This window comes from Perognathus longimembris, chromosome 3 (assembly GCF_023159225.1).
Source record: "Perognathus longimembris pacificus isolate PPM17 chromosome 3, ASM2315922v1, whole genome shotgun sequence".
Taxonomy (NCBI): Eukaryota; Metazoa; Chordata; class Mammalia; order Rodentia; family Heteromyidae; genus Perognathus; species Perognathus longimembris.
In genome coordinates, this window is record NC_063163.1 from 72,083,903 (window position 1) to 72,099,379 (window position 15,477).

Genomic DNA, 15,477 nt, shown 5'->3' on the forward strand with positions numbered 1-15,477 from the left:
TTTGGACTCTGGGTCTGAGCACTGTCCCTGGCTTCTTTTTGCTCAAGGCTAGCACTCTGCCACTTGAGCCACAGTGCCACTTCTGGCCATTTTCTGTATATGTGGTGCTGGGGAATCGAACCCAGGGCCTCATGTATATGAGGCAGGCAATCTTGCCACTAGGCCATATCCCCAGCCCCATAGGAAGTATTCTTTCTTTTTTTCTTTTTTTTTTTTTTTCCGCCAGCCTGGAGCTTGGATTCAGGGCCTGAGCACTGTCCCTGGCTTCTTTTTGCTCAAGGCTAGCACTCTGCCACTTGAGCCACAGCGCCACTTCTCGCCATTTTCTATATATGTGGTACTGAGGATTCAAACCCAGGGCTTCAGGTATAGGAGGTAAGCACTCTTGCCACTAGGCCATATTCCCAGCCCGGAAGTATTCTTTCTTTCTTCCTTCCTTTCTTCTCTTTTCAGTACTGAGCATCAAACCAGGGCTAAGTGCCCGGTAGGTGAACACTCTTGCACTCACCTACCCCTCCATATTCTCCCCCAGGATTGTTCAGGGATTTAGAGACATATTCCTGAACAAAACCAATTCAATCCTACCCTTACAGTGTTTATGAGGTAGGCAGGTGCCATGCCTTTGAACTGAAGACTTTGTGCTTGCTCAGCTTGCTAGCTTACAGCTGGTACTCTGCCACTTGAGTCAGCTGAGCTTTTTGCTGGTTTACTAGAGACAGTGTCTCACCGGCTTTCCTGCCCGGACTTGTTTCAGACCCCAAACCTCAAGATCACAGCTGCCTGAGTAGCTGGGATTACAGGTGTGAGCCACTGGCATCTGGCTTGGTTGCTCCACTTTTCATTGGAGACACAGGTAAGTTGCTGATATAATTTAGCTTCAGCTGATCAGCAGAGGAGGGAATAGAGAAAAGAGGCGGTGATCAGGGAGAGCTTCTCTGAGGAGGTGGCCTCACTGGGGTCAGGCCTGGAGGGGGAGATGGAGGTGGCTTGAGTGTTTGGGAGAACTGCCTGGACTCTGGTCCAGGGTATTTCCCGACCCCCACCTCCCACCCCCTGCTGGATTCCAGCTGTGCCTCAGGTTTTCAAACAGGGAACTTCCAGTGGGAGCTGGAAGTTTCTGTCTCTGCCTCTTCTTGCTGGGCTTCCTGGGAGCAGCTCCAGCTTGGAGGGATGGGGGCGGAGGGTGGAGGGGGGGCGGAATCTCCCCTGCCACAGAGTTCCAGATCTTTCTCTCTCTTTTTTTTAATGGTTGGTCCTGGGGCTTGAACTCAGGGCCTGGGCCTTGTCTCTGAGCTCCTTTTTGCTCAAGGCTAGCCCTCTACCACTTTGGGCCACAGCTCCACTTCTCGTTTTCTGCTGCTTCATAGGAGATAAGAGTCTCCTGGACTTTCCTGCCCAGGCTGACTCTGAACTGTGATCCTCAAGATCTCAGACTCCTGAGCAGCTAGAATGACAGGTGTGAGCCACCAGCACCCAACTCAGATCTGTCTCTGAAAAAGCCAAGAAGCTCTTGTCTCCGGACAATGGATGAGAGTAACTTCCAAGAAACACAATTCCCAGCACCCAGCTGCATCCCACATTGCCTCTTCCTGGTTCTGGAGGAGACTTGTAACCCCCTTCTCAAGGCATGGAGGGTTTGACTGGCCTCTCTGTAGCTCAGCAGGGAACAGAGCCTGTAAGATCTAGAGCTATTTTGCTTGCTAGATTTCAAATTCCACTCTACAATTTGCTGACCAGGAGCTATTTGAACCTGCACAACATACTCAACCTCTCTGTCTGTTTTTTTTTGGCCAGTCCTGGGCCTTGGACTCAGGGCCTGAGCACTGTCCCTGGCTTCTTCCCACTCAAGGCTAGCACTCTGCCACCTGAGCCACAGCGCCCCTTCTGGCTGTTTTCCATATATGTGGAGCTGGGGAATTGAACCGAGAGCTTCATGTGTAGGAGGCAAGCACTCTTGCCACTAGGCCATATTCCCAGCCCAACACACTCAACCTCTCTGAACTCATCTCTTAAACCAAGTTTATACTTGGTTCTACCAGCAGAAGAGTTCAGGCCTGGAAGGTGTTTGATAAAGGTTAAGCCTTCCTTGGGGGGTTGAGGGGTGGATACTGAGGTGTGGGTGGGTGATATAGGCCTACTTAGTACAGAGGATGGCTCCCCTAGTAACCCCTAGGCCATCTCTTTGAAGTAACCCTGGAGCCCTGGGCCTCATGAATCACTGCAAGCTCCCCTCTACCTCCCCCCGCAGCTCCGAGAAAAGGTCAAGGTTGCTGGAGTTTTCTCAGCAGCTGCTGAAATCCCAGCTCAGAAGTGGGGGTGGGGGGCATGGGAGGAGAGGTCTGATGGGGGCCGGCTCCACTGGCAGCATGCTAGTCAATTAGCCGAAGTGCACAGGTGCCCAGTGAGTTCCCTTCCTGGACCTAAACAATAAAAAAAAAATTTTAAATGAAGCTGGAGGGCTGGGAATGTGGCTTAGTGGTAGAGTGCTTGCCTAGCATACACGAAACTCTGGGTTCAATTCCTCAGCACCACATAAACAGAAAAGGCCAGAAGTGATGTTGTGGCTCAAGTGGTAGGGCTCTAACCTTAAGCAAAAAGAAGCCAGGGACAGTGCTGAGGCCCTGAGTTCAAGCCCCAGGACTGGCAATAAATAAATAAATGAAGCTGGGGTGTGGTGCCTGAGCACCTGCTACCATCCTCTCCCCGTCTCCCTTCTACTCAACTTAACCCATTGGAGTACAACTGTCTATAACCTCCCACACACATACAAAGACACAACTACTCCCAGAAAGAGAAAATGGGACCATTTATTAGGCCAGCTCTGGGTCTCCAAGGTGGGGGTTGGGAGGCATCTGGGAAGCTGCATGAGGGGAGCTGAGCTCTCAACTGGCTCCACCCCCAAAGCCCCCCTCCCCAGCCTTTGCATTCACAGGAAGGTACGTGGTATAGACATACACACACAGAGGGAACAACATCCATGGGGGAGGGGCATGGCAGGAAAGGGGAGGACAGACAGCACACACTTGCACACAGACACACATAAATAGTTTGTACCGTAATTGCCCTCCCATTTATCCACATGATTTTGGGTCCTAGGGCTTGAACTTGGCCTGAGCACTGTCCCTGGCTTCTTTTTGCTCAAGGCTTGCACTCTACCACTTAAGCCTCTGTGCCACTTCTGGCTTTTTTTTTTTTTTTTTTGCCATTCCTGGGCCTTGAACTCAGGGCCTGAGCACTGTCCCTGGCTTTCCTTTTGCTCAAGACTAGCACTCTGCCACTTGAGCCACAGCACCACTTCTGGCCGTTTTCTATATATATATATGGTGCTGGGGAATCAAACCCAGTGCTTCATGTATATGAGGCAAGCTCTCTTGCCACTAGGCCATATTCCCAGCCCACTTCTGGCTTTTTCTATATATGTGGTGCTGAGGAATCTAATCTAGGGCTTCATGTATACAAGGTGAGCACTTTACCACTAGGCCATATTCCCACATGATTTTGCAGTCTTTTTAAATTGTGCCAGTCGTGGGGCTTGAGCTCAGGTCCTGAGTGCTGCACCTGAGCTTTTATACTCAAAGCTAGCGCTCTTCCACTTGAACCACAACTCCACTTCTGGCTTTTTTTTTCTGATTCATTGGAAATAAGAGTCTTATGGACTTTCTTACCCAGGCCAGCTTTGAACCTGGATCCTGACATCTCAGCATCCTGAATGACTGGGATTACAGGCATGCGTCATGGGCAGTGCCTGGCTTTCAAAAGTCTTTGTGGGGAACAACAGGTATCCCCAGCAAATGTCCCTGGGCACCCCTTCCTACACTGTATTTGAAACAGCCTACAAAGTGGCTTGTGAGTTGAGGGAACCTGGGCTGGGGAGGAAAGTATAAAAGTGGGAATTATTGAGCGAGTTGCTGTTTGGGGGGGTTGGGAAGGGTGCCAGGAATGGGCAAACATCCCCCCCCACCGCCCTTGAACTTTCTCAAGTATTACCTTGCTCCTCTAAGACGCCCAAAGCCTTTCCCCAAGCAGGTTTTTCCAGTCTTTGGCAATTCTTCTGCACCCCAATAGTGCAATTAATTGGTCTGAGAATGGGGAATGGGGCTCAGTCACCCCCCAGGGCCCCCACAGATTGGCATTTGAGAGGGAAGGGGAGAAGGAGGCTGGTGAGGAGGGGTAGAAGACTGGGCAGATCTGGAGGGTCTGGGGCCTGAGGTGAGGAAGCAGCTCCCCGGCCCCTGGGCTTGGCCGCTTCCGGTTGTTAGGAGGCATTTCATGAAGGCAGCTGGTGAATGGCGAGGCAGGAAGACACTGAAATCCATTTTTATCACTGGTGAACTATTTCTCTCTGCCTTCTGTCACCCTAACCTTTCTTTTTTTTAATGCAGGTCCTGAGCCTTGAACTCAAGGCTAGCGGCTCTACAGCTTTGAGCCACAGTGCCACGTCCGGCTCTTTGGTAGGTCATTGGAGAGAGAAGAGTCTAACAACCTTTGTCCTGCTTGGGCTGGCTTTGAGCCACCAATCCTCAGATTCTCAGCCCTCCTGAGTAGGTGGAATTACAGGCATGAGCACTGACGCCCAGCTTCACCCTGTTTTGTTTTGTTTTGGTTTTTTTTGGCCAGTCCTAGGGCTTGGACTCAGGGCCTGAGCACTGTCCCTGGCTTCTTTTTGCTCAAGGCTAGCACTCTGCCACTTGAGCCACAGCGCCACTTCTGGCCATTTTCTGTATATGTGGTGCTGGGGAATTGAACCCAGGGCCTCATGTATATGAGGCAAGCACTCTTGCCACTAGGCCATATCCCCAGCCCCACCCTGTCTTTTTTTTAAGGGTCTCATATAGTGTACATTGCCATCAGACTAGCCAGTGGTTTCCACTTGTCACCCTGGGCTATGAACAAATGATGTTCCTTCTCACCAACACATGCAGAATTAGGGGGGCTTCTTGCTGGACAGCCCCTCCTTCCCCAGAATCAGTTTTTTGGCAGCTGCCTGCTGTGGCTTGAGCATCATTCAGACCACAGTGTTGCTTTCGAAGAACGTGGGTGATGTGGGCATGTGTGTTCCTCTCTCCAGAGAGCTGGAGCTGCGTAAAGGAAGGAGGCGATGGCCTGGAGTCCCACCGTGGCGTCCTGTCACCCCTGCCCCCCGATGCCAGCACTGGAAGGGACGTAGCACCTCTCGTCGAAGATCCCGGCTGCGCCACGTATAGATGACAGGGTTGAGCAAGGAGTTGAGGGTGGCGAAGGCAAAGAAGTAGTGGGCTTTGTAGAGAAGGGGGCAGGCACGCACAGGGCAGGCATAGTCCAAAAGGAGGATACTAAAGGCAGGCAGCCAGCAGACAATGAACACGCCCAGCACAATGGTGACCGTCTTGAGCAAGGCCAGGGTCTGAGGGCCAGCTACATCCGCATGGCTGGATCGGACCACGCAATAGATGCGAATGTACAAGGCCACGATGGCCAACAAGATGACGGAGAAGATAGTGACCACACACAGCACATAAGGCTTGGCGTAGAGGGGCAACACAGTCGAACAGGACTCAAGGTCACCCAGACAGTTCCAGCCAAGGATGGGCAAGCCCCCGAGGATGAGCGAGATGAGCCACGAAGCCCCGATAAGCAGCAGCATCCGGCAGCTCTTGTCGCTGCCATAAACCTTGACCTTGGCAATGGCTACGTGCCGTTCAATGGCGATCGCCAGGAGACTGAAGACCGAAGCAGACAGGGTGATGAAGGCAGAGCCCTCCCGGGCGAACCATTGTAAGGGGGTAAGCCACAAGGTGACAGGGCCCGAGAGTAAGGTATTGGCCACAAACGCCACCCCGGCCAGGAGATCAGAGGCTGCTAGGTTGCCAAGGAACAAATACATGGCCGAATGGAACTTGCTATTCCTGGCCACGGCGATAAGGACCAGCAGATTCTCTACCACAATGGCACAACAGAGGACGATGATGAAGGCCGAGGCCACCTGGCGGGAGGGCGTTTCTTGAGTGTCCAGAGTCTCTTTGGTGTAATTATAATGGTCAACCACTTTGTTGGGATTGAGGTATTCCGAGTAGTAGCTGCCCATGGTCTCAGCGGCCGGCTGGGGCCATGAGGCTGTTAAAACTAAAAGAGACAACAGACAACAGGTTAGGGGCTGGGAATATGACCTAGTGGTAAAGTGCTTGTCTCATATACATGAAGCCCTGGGTTCGATTCCTCAGCATCATATATATACCAAACAGACAGACAACGGGTTAGAACTGTGAACTGATGGGTTGGGACTTCTTTTTTTTTTTTTGCCAGTCCTGGGTCTTGAACTCAGGGCCCTGGCTTCTTTTTGCTCAAGGCTAGCACTCTACCACTTGAGCCACAGCGCCACTTCTGGCCTTTTCTATATATGTGGTGTTGAGGAATCCAACCCAGGTCTTCATGTATGTGAGGCAAGCACTCTATCACTAGGCCACATTCCCAGCCCCAGGCTTTTTTGTTGAGTAGTTTATTGGAGATAAGAATCTTGGGGGGAGGGGGGGACTGGGAATATGGCCTAGTGGCAAGAGTGCTTGCCTCATATACATGAAGCCCTGGGTTCGATTCCTCAGCACCACATGTATAGAGAACAGCCAGAAGTGGCGCTGTGGCTCAAGTGGCTGAGTGCTAGCCTTGAGCAAAGAGAAGCCAGAGACAGTGCTCAGGCCCTGAGTTCAAGGCCCAGGACTGGCAAAAAAAAAAAAATCCCTGTAAGACTTTTTTTTTTTTTTTTTTGCCAGTCTTGGGGCTTGAACTCAGGGCCTGAGCACTGTCCCTGGCTTCTTCGTTTTTTGGGGTTTTTTTGGCCAGTCCTGGGCCTTGAACTCAGGGCCTGAGCACTGTCCCTGGCTTCTTTTTGCTCAAGGCTAGCACTCTGCCACTTGAGTCACAGCGCCACTTCTGGCCATTTTCTGTATATGTGGTGCTGGGGTATCGAACCCATGGCCTCATGTATATGAGGCAGGCACTCTTGCCACCTGGCCATATACCCAGCCCCTTACAGGGATTTTTCTGCCTGGGCTGGCTTTGAACCCCGATCCTCAGATCGCAGCCTCCTGAGTAGCTAGGATTACAGACTTGAACCAATGGCACCCAGCTGGGTTGGGACTTCAGTTGTGGATGGTGGAGGTTTGTGTTCCGGCTGTGTGATTCATTAGCTGTGAAATCAGATGCACCCCTCCCCACTCTACGGATGGGTGACCTAAAAGGTCAATTCACTTTTAAATTTATTATTGTATTTTGTTTTGTTGTTGTTGTTGCTTTGACAGTCCTGGGGCCTGAATGCAGGGCCTGGGCACTGTCCCTGAGGTGTGCCTGGGTCCTCAGCTCTCAGCCTTCTGAGAAGCTAGGATTGTAAGCTTCCAGCCTCATGCTCTGATTTGTTTTTCAGGTGCATTTTGAGCTGTAACCCAGGGACCCGGGCTCCCAGCTTGTTAGCTTACATGGGGCCTCACTAACTTACTGCCTAGGCTGGCCTTCAACCATGATCCTTCTGACCTCTATCTCTTAGGTAGTTGGGGTTATAAGAGTGAGCCACTGTGCTTAGCCTTGTATCCTTTTTCTTCTCTTTTTTGGGGTAATACTAGAGTTTGAATTCAGGGTCTAATTCTTTTTGTTGTATGTGTGTATGTGTGCCAGTCCTGGGATTTGAACTCAGGGTTGGACACTGTCCCTGAACTTCTTTTTTGTTCATGGCTAGCACTCTACCACTTGAGCCACAGCACCACTTCTGGCCTTTTCTGTTCATGTGGGCTGAGGAATCAAACCCAGGGCTTTATGAGTGCAAGCACTCTACCACTAAGCCACCTTCCCAGACCAGGGCCTTATTCTTTCAAGGCTGGTGCTCTATCATTCATGCCAAGCCCCCATCCTTGCTTCTTTTTTTTTTTTGGCCAGTCCTGGGCCTTGGACTCAGGGCCTGAGCACCGTCCCTGGCTTCTTCGCGCTCAAGGCTAGCACTCTGCCACCTGAGCCACAGCGCCCCTTCTGGCTGTTTTCCATATATGTGGTGCTGGGGAATCGAACCGAGAGCTTCATGTGTAGGAGACAAGCACTCTTGCCACTAGGCCATATTCCCAGCCCTGGGCTCCTTTCTTTTTTTTTTTTAATTAATTAATTAATTTATTTATTAATTGAACACAAATTTTTTGACAAGGTGTTGTGCAAAAAGGGTACAGTTACATAGTAGGGCAGTGTGTACATTTCTTGTGATATCTTACGCCCTGTTTTTCTATCTCTTCTCTAGGTCAGGTAGACATATATACAATATACAATGTATCAAGAACATATACAGTAGCCACACCCAACAAAGTTCGCCTACAGAAGTGGTGCTGTGGCTCAAGTGGCAGAGTGCTAGCCTTGAGCAAAAAGAAGCCAGGGACAGTGCTCAGGCCCTGAGTCCAAGCCCCAGGACTGGCCAAAAAAAAAAAGTTCGCCTAGGGCTTTAAATGTAATGTCGATATTAGACCATATGTAGACAGTAGTCTTATATGAACGTACATACATAGCTTTTGAGCTATTGTATTCCCCTGAGAGGTCAATTTTTGACCTTTATATGTTGAGTAATTGTTTGGTTTTAGTTACATACTGTTGAGTCGCTGTTGGGCTCCTTTGTTGAACACACAGAGCCTAGGGCTTCATGCCACCTGCTGACCTAGGCCACGTAGATCCCTGCCACTGATAGCAGCCTACCCTGCTTATTACCACCCACTGCTCTGATTTCAGGCTGTGTCTAACCCTTAAGGCCATGGGTGCTTGCCAGATAAGAACTTGGGGAGACACCAAGGCGGGCCTGGGGTTCAGGCATTCCAGAGTCTCACCGGCTCCAAGCATTCAGGCCTTAGGGCCAATGTAAAGTAAATTCTGTCCCTCTCAGAGTCTGACTAGTCAGGAAGTTCCCAATACACTCTACTTCTTTGCCTCCAGAGATGATGGGGAAAATCTCTCTATTTTCCCCCACAGTCCTGGGGATTTGAACTCAGGGCTTCCAATTTTCTAGGCAGACACTCGATCACTTGAGCCACACACCCCAGCCCTTTAGTTATCTTTGCCTGGACCAGTCTGGTCCTCAATCCTCTTATTTTATTTTTTGTCAGTCATGGGGCTTGAACTCAGGGCCTTGGCACTGTCCCTAAACTTTTTCGCTCAAGGCTAGCACTCTACCACTTGAGCCACAGCGCCACTTCCAGTTTTCTGGTGGTTCATTGGAGATAAGAGTTCTGTGAGTGGAGCTGTAGCTCAGGTGGTAGAGCATTGGCCTTGAGCAAAAGAAAAAGCTAAAGGACAGTGCCCAAGTCCTACTACCCACATTACCAAAAAAAAAAATCAGAAAGTTTTGGGGGCTGGGGATATGGCCTAGTGGCAAGAGTGCTTGCCTCTTATACATGAGGCCCTGGGTTCAATTCCCCAGCACCACATATACAGAAAATGGCCAGAAGTGGCGCTGTGGCTCAAGTGGCAGAGTGCTAGCCTTGAGCAAAAAGAAGCCAGGGACAGTGCTCAGGCCCTGAGTCCAAGCCCCAGGACTGGCAAAAAAAAAAAAAAAAAGAGTTCCGTGGACTGGCTAGGAATATGGCCTAGTGGTAAAGTGCTCATCTCTTATACATGAAGCCCTGGGTTCGATTCCTCAGCACCACATATATAGAAAAAAAGCCAGAAGTGGTGCTGTGGCTCAAATGGCAGAGTGCTAGCATTGAGCAAAAAGAAGCCAGGGACAGTGCTCAGGCCCTGAGTCCATGCCCCAGGACTGGCAACAAAAACAAAACAAATAAACAAAGAGTTCCATGGACTTTCCTGCCCTGACTGGCTTGGAACCATGATCCACAGATCTCAGCCTCCTAAACCCTTAGGATTACAAGGCTGAGCCAGCTTCAATCCTATTTAATCTTGATTCATAGTTGGAATGACCAACCAGAACATATTGCCATGCCCAGTTATTGGTTGAAATGGGGTCTCCCTAACTTTTGTGTTTTCCCTAGGTTGACCTCAAACCTTAATCTTTCTAATTTCTACTTTCAGAATAGCTAGGATCACAGGCACAAGTCACTATGCCAGCATGGGGAAATGTTTTTGTTTGGGTTATTTTTTTAAATGCATAAAGCCAGGTTGGTAGCATATACCTGTAATCTCAGCATTTGTGAGAGGCTGAAGTTGGAGAATTCAAGACCAGCCTGGGCAGCATAGCAAAACCCATTTCCAAAATAAAATAAAGGGGGTCAGAGGTGTGGTTCAAGTGGTAGATCCACAGCCAGCGAGTGAAAACATCAGATCAAGAGATCAAATAAAAAAGAAATAACCAAAATAGTATAAAGTAAAAAAAAAAAAAAAAAGCAATGCACAGTGTCCATTGCATGCAGGAAACACTCACAAACTATTAGCTAATAGCATTAGTCTCCTAGAGCCCTGGGTTGGGTGCTCTCCACCCAATGTTTTCTTTTTTATTTACTTATTTTTTGGTGCTGGTACAGAGATTTGAACTCTGAGCCTTTGTACCTGAGCTGGCACTCTATACCACTTGAGCCACAGCTCCACTTTCTGGCTTTTTAGTGATTAATTGACAAAAAGAGTCTCAAGGGACAGGCGCAGATGGCTCATGCCTGTAATCCTAGCTACTCGGAAGGCCAAGATCTGAGGATCGCTGTTCAAAGCCAGCCCAGGCTTCAGGAAAGTCCATGAGACTTTTATCTTCAGTGAACCACCAGAAAACTAGAAGTGGAGCTGTGATTCAAAGAGGCAGAGTGCTAGCCTTGAGCAAAAAAGCTCAGAGACAGCCCCCAGGCCTTGAGTTCAAGTCCCATGACTGACAAAAAAAAGTCTCTCAGACTGGCTTTCCCTGCCCAGGCTGGTCCCTAACCATGATCCTCAGATCTCAGCCTCCTGAGTAGCTAGGATTCCTGGCTTGAGCCAGCAATGATGTCACACCACGCTTCCTGAGCCAACCCCAAATAAAATAATTGTCCACAGGCGGCTCCCATCAGCACCAGCCAGCTTTGCCTTGGGCCAGAGCACTGTGTGTGCATGCAGGGGGAGACTGAGGAGGGTTGCTGGCACCCCCTTCCTAGCAAGGATGAAATCCAGATGTGCAAGGCCCCTTTGCAACACACAGAGTGGAGGCTGGTCATATCCGGTGTGGGGAAGGCTGGCTGGCTGGGGGGCAGCGGGGGTCACCCAAGACCCCCCCTGGGAGGTCCTGGCGCTGGAAGATGGAGCATCTGCTGGTCCTGTGAGCAATTGAGGGGGCAGTAAGGGGCTCAACAAGGAGGGGGGCAGGGCCTGAGTCACCCACTGGAGGGAGGGGTGGGAAGGGAGGATGAAACAAAACCTCACAGCATGGCCAGTTTGGGGGTGCAGAAGGGGGTGCTCGGAGGAGGGAGAAGGAAACCCCAGCCTTTAGTTAAATGGAGGAGAAAGGGGTGGGGAGGGGGAGGATTACAGACAAAAAACTGGGCTTTATCCCTGGAAACAAGCCCAGGGCCACTTGCAAGACAGTTCCAAAAAAATAAAAAGGCTGGTTAGGCCAGTTTCTAGTGAGCCCTAGAAATAGTGGGGGGCTTCCAGGGTCACGCAGCCATCATGTCACTTCCCGGATGCATGGCCCCCCTGCAGTGGCAGCTGCTCCCCCCACTCCCCCTCCTCTAGGCGAAGGGACATCCGTCCTAGTTTTTGGAAAACAGAGAAGAGCTTGTGCGTGCCCTTGGGGACAGGTGCCCCGCCCAGATCTGCAAACAGAGGTCCCCTTGTTCCCCTTGCCCGACAGGGCCCTTGAGCACCCCATGCCCTCTGCCTGCTGCAACCCATCTCAGGCTGGCTTGGCCCAGGCCACTGGCCTCTCCAGACCAGTCGTCGGGCCACTGCCCCCATCCCCCCCCAAACCCCCTGAAGCCTGATAGGCTCATTTTTCAGTCCTAGGCATTGAACCATTTTCTTATTGGTCAGAGTGGCTCATCCTCGGCCTCTGATTGGTCCACTCTATGGTTAGTGGGGGGGGGGGCTGTGAAGTTTATAGCTCCTAGAACTAAGGAAGAAGCTAAACTCCTGTGGATTTTCCCCTGCAGGACAATTTCAACTATGGTCTGACTGCTGGGTCACCCCCATCAGATGCCTCCCCAAGCTGCTGCGGGCCTGCTGGACCCTTCTGGAGTTGATAACTGAGAATCCAGGCTCTCTATCGCATGCCTGGGGAACAAAGTCGCAAGAAACCCTGGGCAAGAAACCCTGGCTATATATCCCCCAGCCACTCCCGCTGGGGCTCACAAGGGAGCTGCTGAGAAAGATTTATAGCTATTTCCTGTATGCAGCCCTATGCAACCCCAGAGAATGAGCCAGAAATGCCCATGTCTTCCCTGGGGAAGACTGTGGAAGATGGTGGGTGCTGAGCTTCCTATTTTCTGCAGACCCAGGAAGCTAAGATGTCTGGAAAGAAAGGGGCACATCATGTTAGAGGAGAGCTGAGGCCTTCAGTCTCTTCATCACATCATACCCTACTAGAACTTTGCTCATGAAGGCAGGAGCTTAAACAGGTAAAAGTTTTCCAGGCAGGACCCTGGTTGGTGGCTCACACCTGTAATTCTAACTACTCAGGAGGCTGAGATCTGAGAATCACTGTTCAAACCCTGCCTGGGCAGAAAAGTCCATGAGACTCTTATCTCCAATCAACTACTCAGAAAAAGACAGAAGTGGTGCTGTGGCTCAAGTGGTAGAGTGCTAGCCTTAAGTAGAAAGGCTCAGGACAGCGCCCAGGCCCTGAATTCAAGCCCCAGGACCTAAAGAGGGAATGACCAGGTCTCCAATGGACCAAGAGGGTCAAAGTGACAGGATTCGGAGGGGAGGGAAGAGAGATATACCCAGACATTACTGCTCGGTTGAAGATTAGGACAGAGGAAAGCTGGAGGAAGGCCCAGCGGTTTCCAAACTCCTTCCCATCAGCTGTCAGTCCCCTGTGGTTACACAGTTCCTGCCAGTCATCCCAGACATCCTACATTTCTCACCTTCTCTTTCTTTTAGTTTCCTTTCACACACACACACTTTGCCATTCTTTGTCAAGCAGTCAGGGGGACCTTTTTAACTTACAACTCCTATGTTCTACTCTAGCAAGACATCCTTCTAAGCCGGGTGCTGGTGGCTCATGCTTGTCATCGTAGCTACTTGGGAGGCTGAGATCTGAGATCTGAGGATCGTGATTCAAAGCCAGCTCAAGCAGAAAAGTCCCTGAGACTCTTATCTCCATTGAACCACTAAGAACCAGGAAGTGACACTGTGACTTAAAGTGGTAGAATGAGAGCCTTGACCAAAAAGATGCTCAGGGACAGTGCCCAGGCCCTGAGTTCAAGACCCACAACTGACCAAAAAAAAAAAAATTAAAAGATCCTTCTATGGCTTCCTACTTCCTAGGGTTCCTATGCCTTAGTTCCTGGGGCATGTGGGCTCTGCTCACACACTCCCACACCATATACCATTCTAATCATGCTAGTTTCCCAGGGACCACGAAAACCCCAGCCTCAAGACCTTTGCTTCTGTTAACCCACCTAGTCCATGATCTCCTGATTATCTTTAAATGACTGTCTTTCTCACTTCTTAGATTTCCATTTACTTGTTAACTTTTTCCTTTGACCTTTAGTCTCAAACAGTAGCAGCAGCCTTAGATTCTAAGGAAAATCTAAGCAGACCTTAGATTCACAGTTGCTGGGTTTTTTATTTTTGTTTTTGACCAGTCCTGGGGATTGAACTCAAGGCCTGGTCATTGTCCCTGAGCCTCTTTGTGCTCAAAGCTAGAGCTCTACCACTTGAGCCACAGGGCCACTTCTGGCTTTTTTTCTGAGTAGTTTATTGGAAATAAGAGCCTCGGGGGTTTTGGTCCTCAGACCTTAGCCTCCGGCAGGCATGAGCCCCCAAGGCCCGGCTAGATTCACAGTTTTAAAATAAGATAATGTCCACAGCACTCCCCAGGACTGGGAAATATTTTGTTGTTGTTTTCTCCTTGGCTTCACCACTGAGAAGTTATAACTTGGCTGCCCCTCCAAGGATGCCTAGGGCAAAAAAAGAAGAAACTCCGGAAACATGGGGTGTGTGTGTGTGTGGCAGATGGATCTGATGGATGAATGATTGAGTGAAGGAATGAATGAGGGAATGGATGAATGAGTGAGGGGATGGACGAATGGAACTGGAGGTGGCGGCCCCGAGGTACAGCGAGGGTGGGAGGCGCAGCTGTGGTCCCCTGGCCGGCCTGTCCACGTCCCCCAGCCCACCACGCCGAAGCCCAGCGCGTCTCCATGGAGACGGCCCGGCCCGCCTCGCGCACTCTGGGCCTCCTTATCAGGCCGAGGAATGCGCGGTATCCACGCTCCAAGGCCCGTGCGCGCTGGGGCGGCGCCTCCTCTCACCGCTCCTCCACTGCTGGGCTGGGGGTGCGGGACGCTCCCCCAACACCTCCCAGTGCGGGTGGGAGACTCCTCGAGACTCCTCTAAGCATTCCGCTTCTAGATCCCTCAGGAGATGGGCGAGGGGGTGGGTGGGGGGGTTGTCCCCAACTGTGCCCATCCCTCCCTCGCTCCCTCCCCAGTGCTGTGGCCCTCGAGGCGCGCGTGGGCTCAGCGAGTGTCACCCGGGGGCGTCGGACAAGGACAGTGTGGGAGGAGGGAGTGGAAATCCCCGAGTGAGTCAACCTGGCGCACGCCGTGCGGGGTCCGGGACGGGCAGTCCACGCCACGCGCGCCCCCACCCGCGCCCCCATCCCCGGGCCCAGAGGGCACCGGGGAGATGCCCCAGCCACGCAGTCAATTCTCCCTCTCCTTCCAAGACCAAGCCACGCCCCCCCCGCGAAGGGACAGGAGGCGACAGACAGCTCCGGGAAACTGAGGCACGGAGCCAGCGGCGCCGGCGATCAGCAACTGCACTCCTCACCCCACCCCGGAGGGGGGGGCGCGCCTCTTAACGTGGAGTCCGGGCTGCACGAAACACCGATCGCCCCGCTCGGAGAGGCGAGGCCAGACGGCGGGGGAGGGGGGCCTAGATGTACCCCCCTCCCCGGCACAGCCTCCCCCGAATCCCGATCCCGGGGAAGCCCCGTCCCGGCCTCCCGAGGGCTCCAGCCCGAAGCGCTCGGATTCCGCCTTCCCCCCGGCGCCAACTTCCTGCCCCGCGGGAAGGCAGGGAGCGCAGTCTGGGGGTTCGCGGTCCAGCCCCGGGGTGGGGACGGGGGCCTGGGGCTGCGGCGACCCCGATCCGGCGGCGCCGGGAGCGCCTCGCGGGGGACCCCTGGCTGGGCCCCGACAGCCCGGCTCGCGCGGCTCCGGGGACCCGGTCCCCCCACGCCCTGTCCCCCACCCGTCCGCGCCGCCGCTCCGGGCGCGCTCACCTGGCAGAGCCGGCCCGGGTCCTGCCCTAGCCGGAGGGGCCTCGGCGTCGGCGTCCCCGGGCGGCCGCGGCGGGGGCTACTGGCCCGGCTCCGCGGCGTCCCCTCCCGGGCCTGGGGAC

General features: G+C 52.3%; 1 protein-coding gene and 1 long non-coding RNA gene across 2 annotated transcripts; both read right to left on the bottom strand.

The window, feature by feature from the left end:
• Positions 1 to 3,652: 3,652 nt before the first annotated feature.
• Positions 3,653 to 10,873, bottom strand: LOC125348793. Its single transcript, XR_007210409.1, has 3 exons — positions 10,859 to 10,873; positions 8,207 to 8,210; positions 3,653 to 4,503 (listed from the first exon to the last, which is right to left on the bottom strand). It is a non-coding gene; the product is annotated as an uncharacterized LOC125348793 (long non-coding RNA).
• On the bottom strand, positions 4,778 to 15,477 carry S1pr2 (sphingosine-1-phosphate receptor 2). Its single transcript, XM_048342288.1, has 2 exons — positions 15,359 to 15,477; positions 4,778 to 6,102 (listed from the first exon to the last, which is right to left on the bottom strand). The coding sequence occupies exon 2, from the start codon at positions 6,062 to 6,064 to the stop codon at positions 5,006 to 5,008; it is 1,059 nt and encodes a 352-aa protein (XP_048198245.1). The 5' UTR covers positions 6,065 to 6,102; positions 15,359 to 15,477; the 3' UTR covers positions 4,778 to 5,005.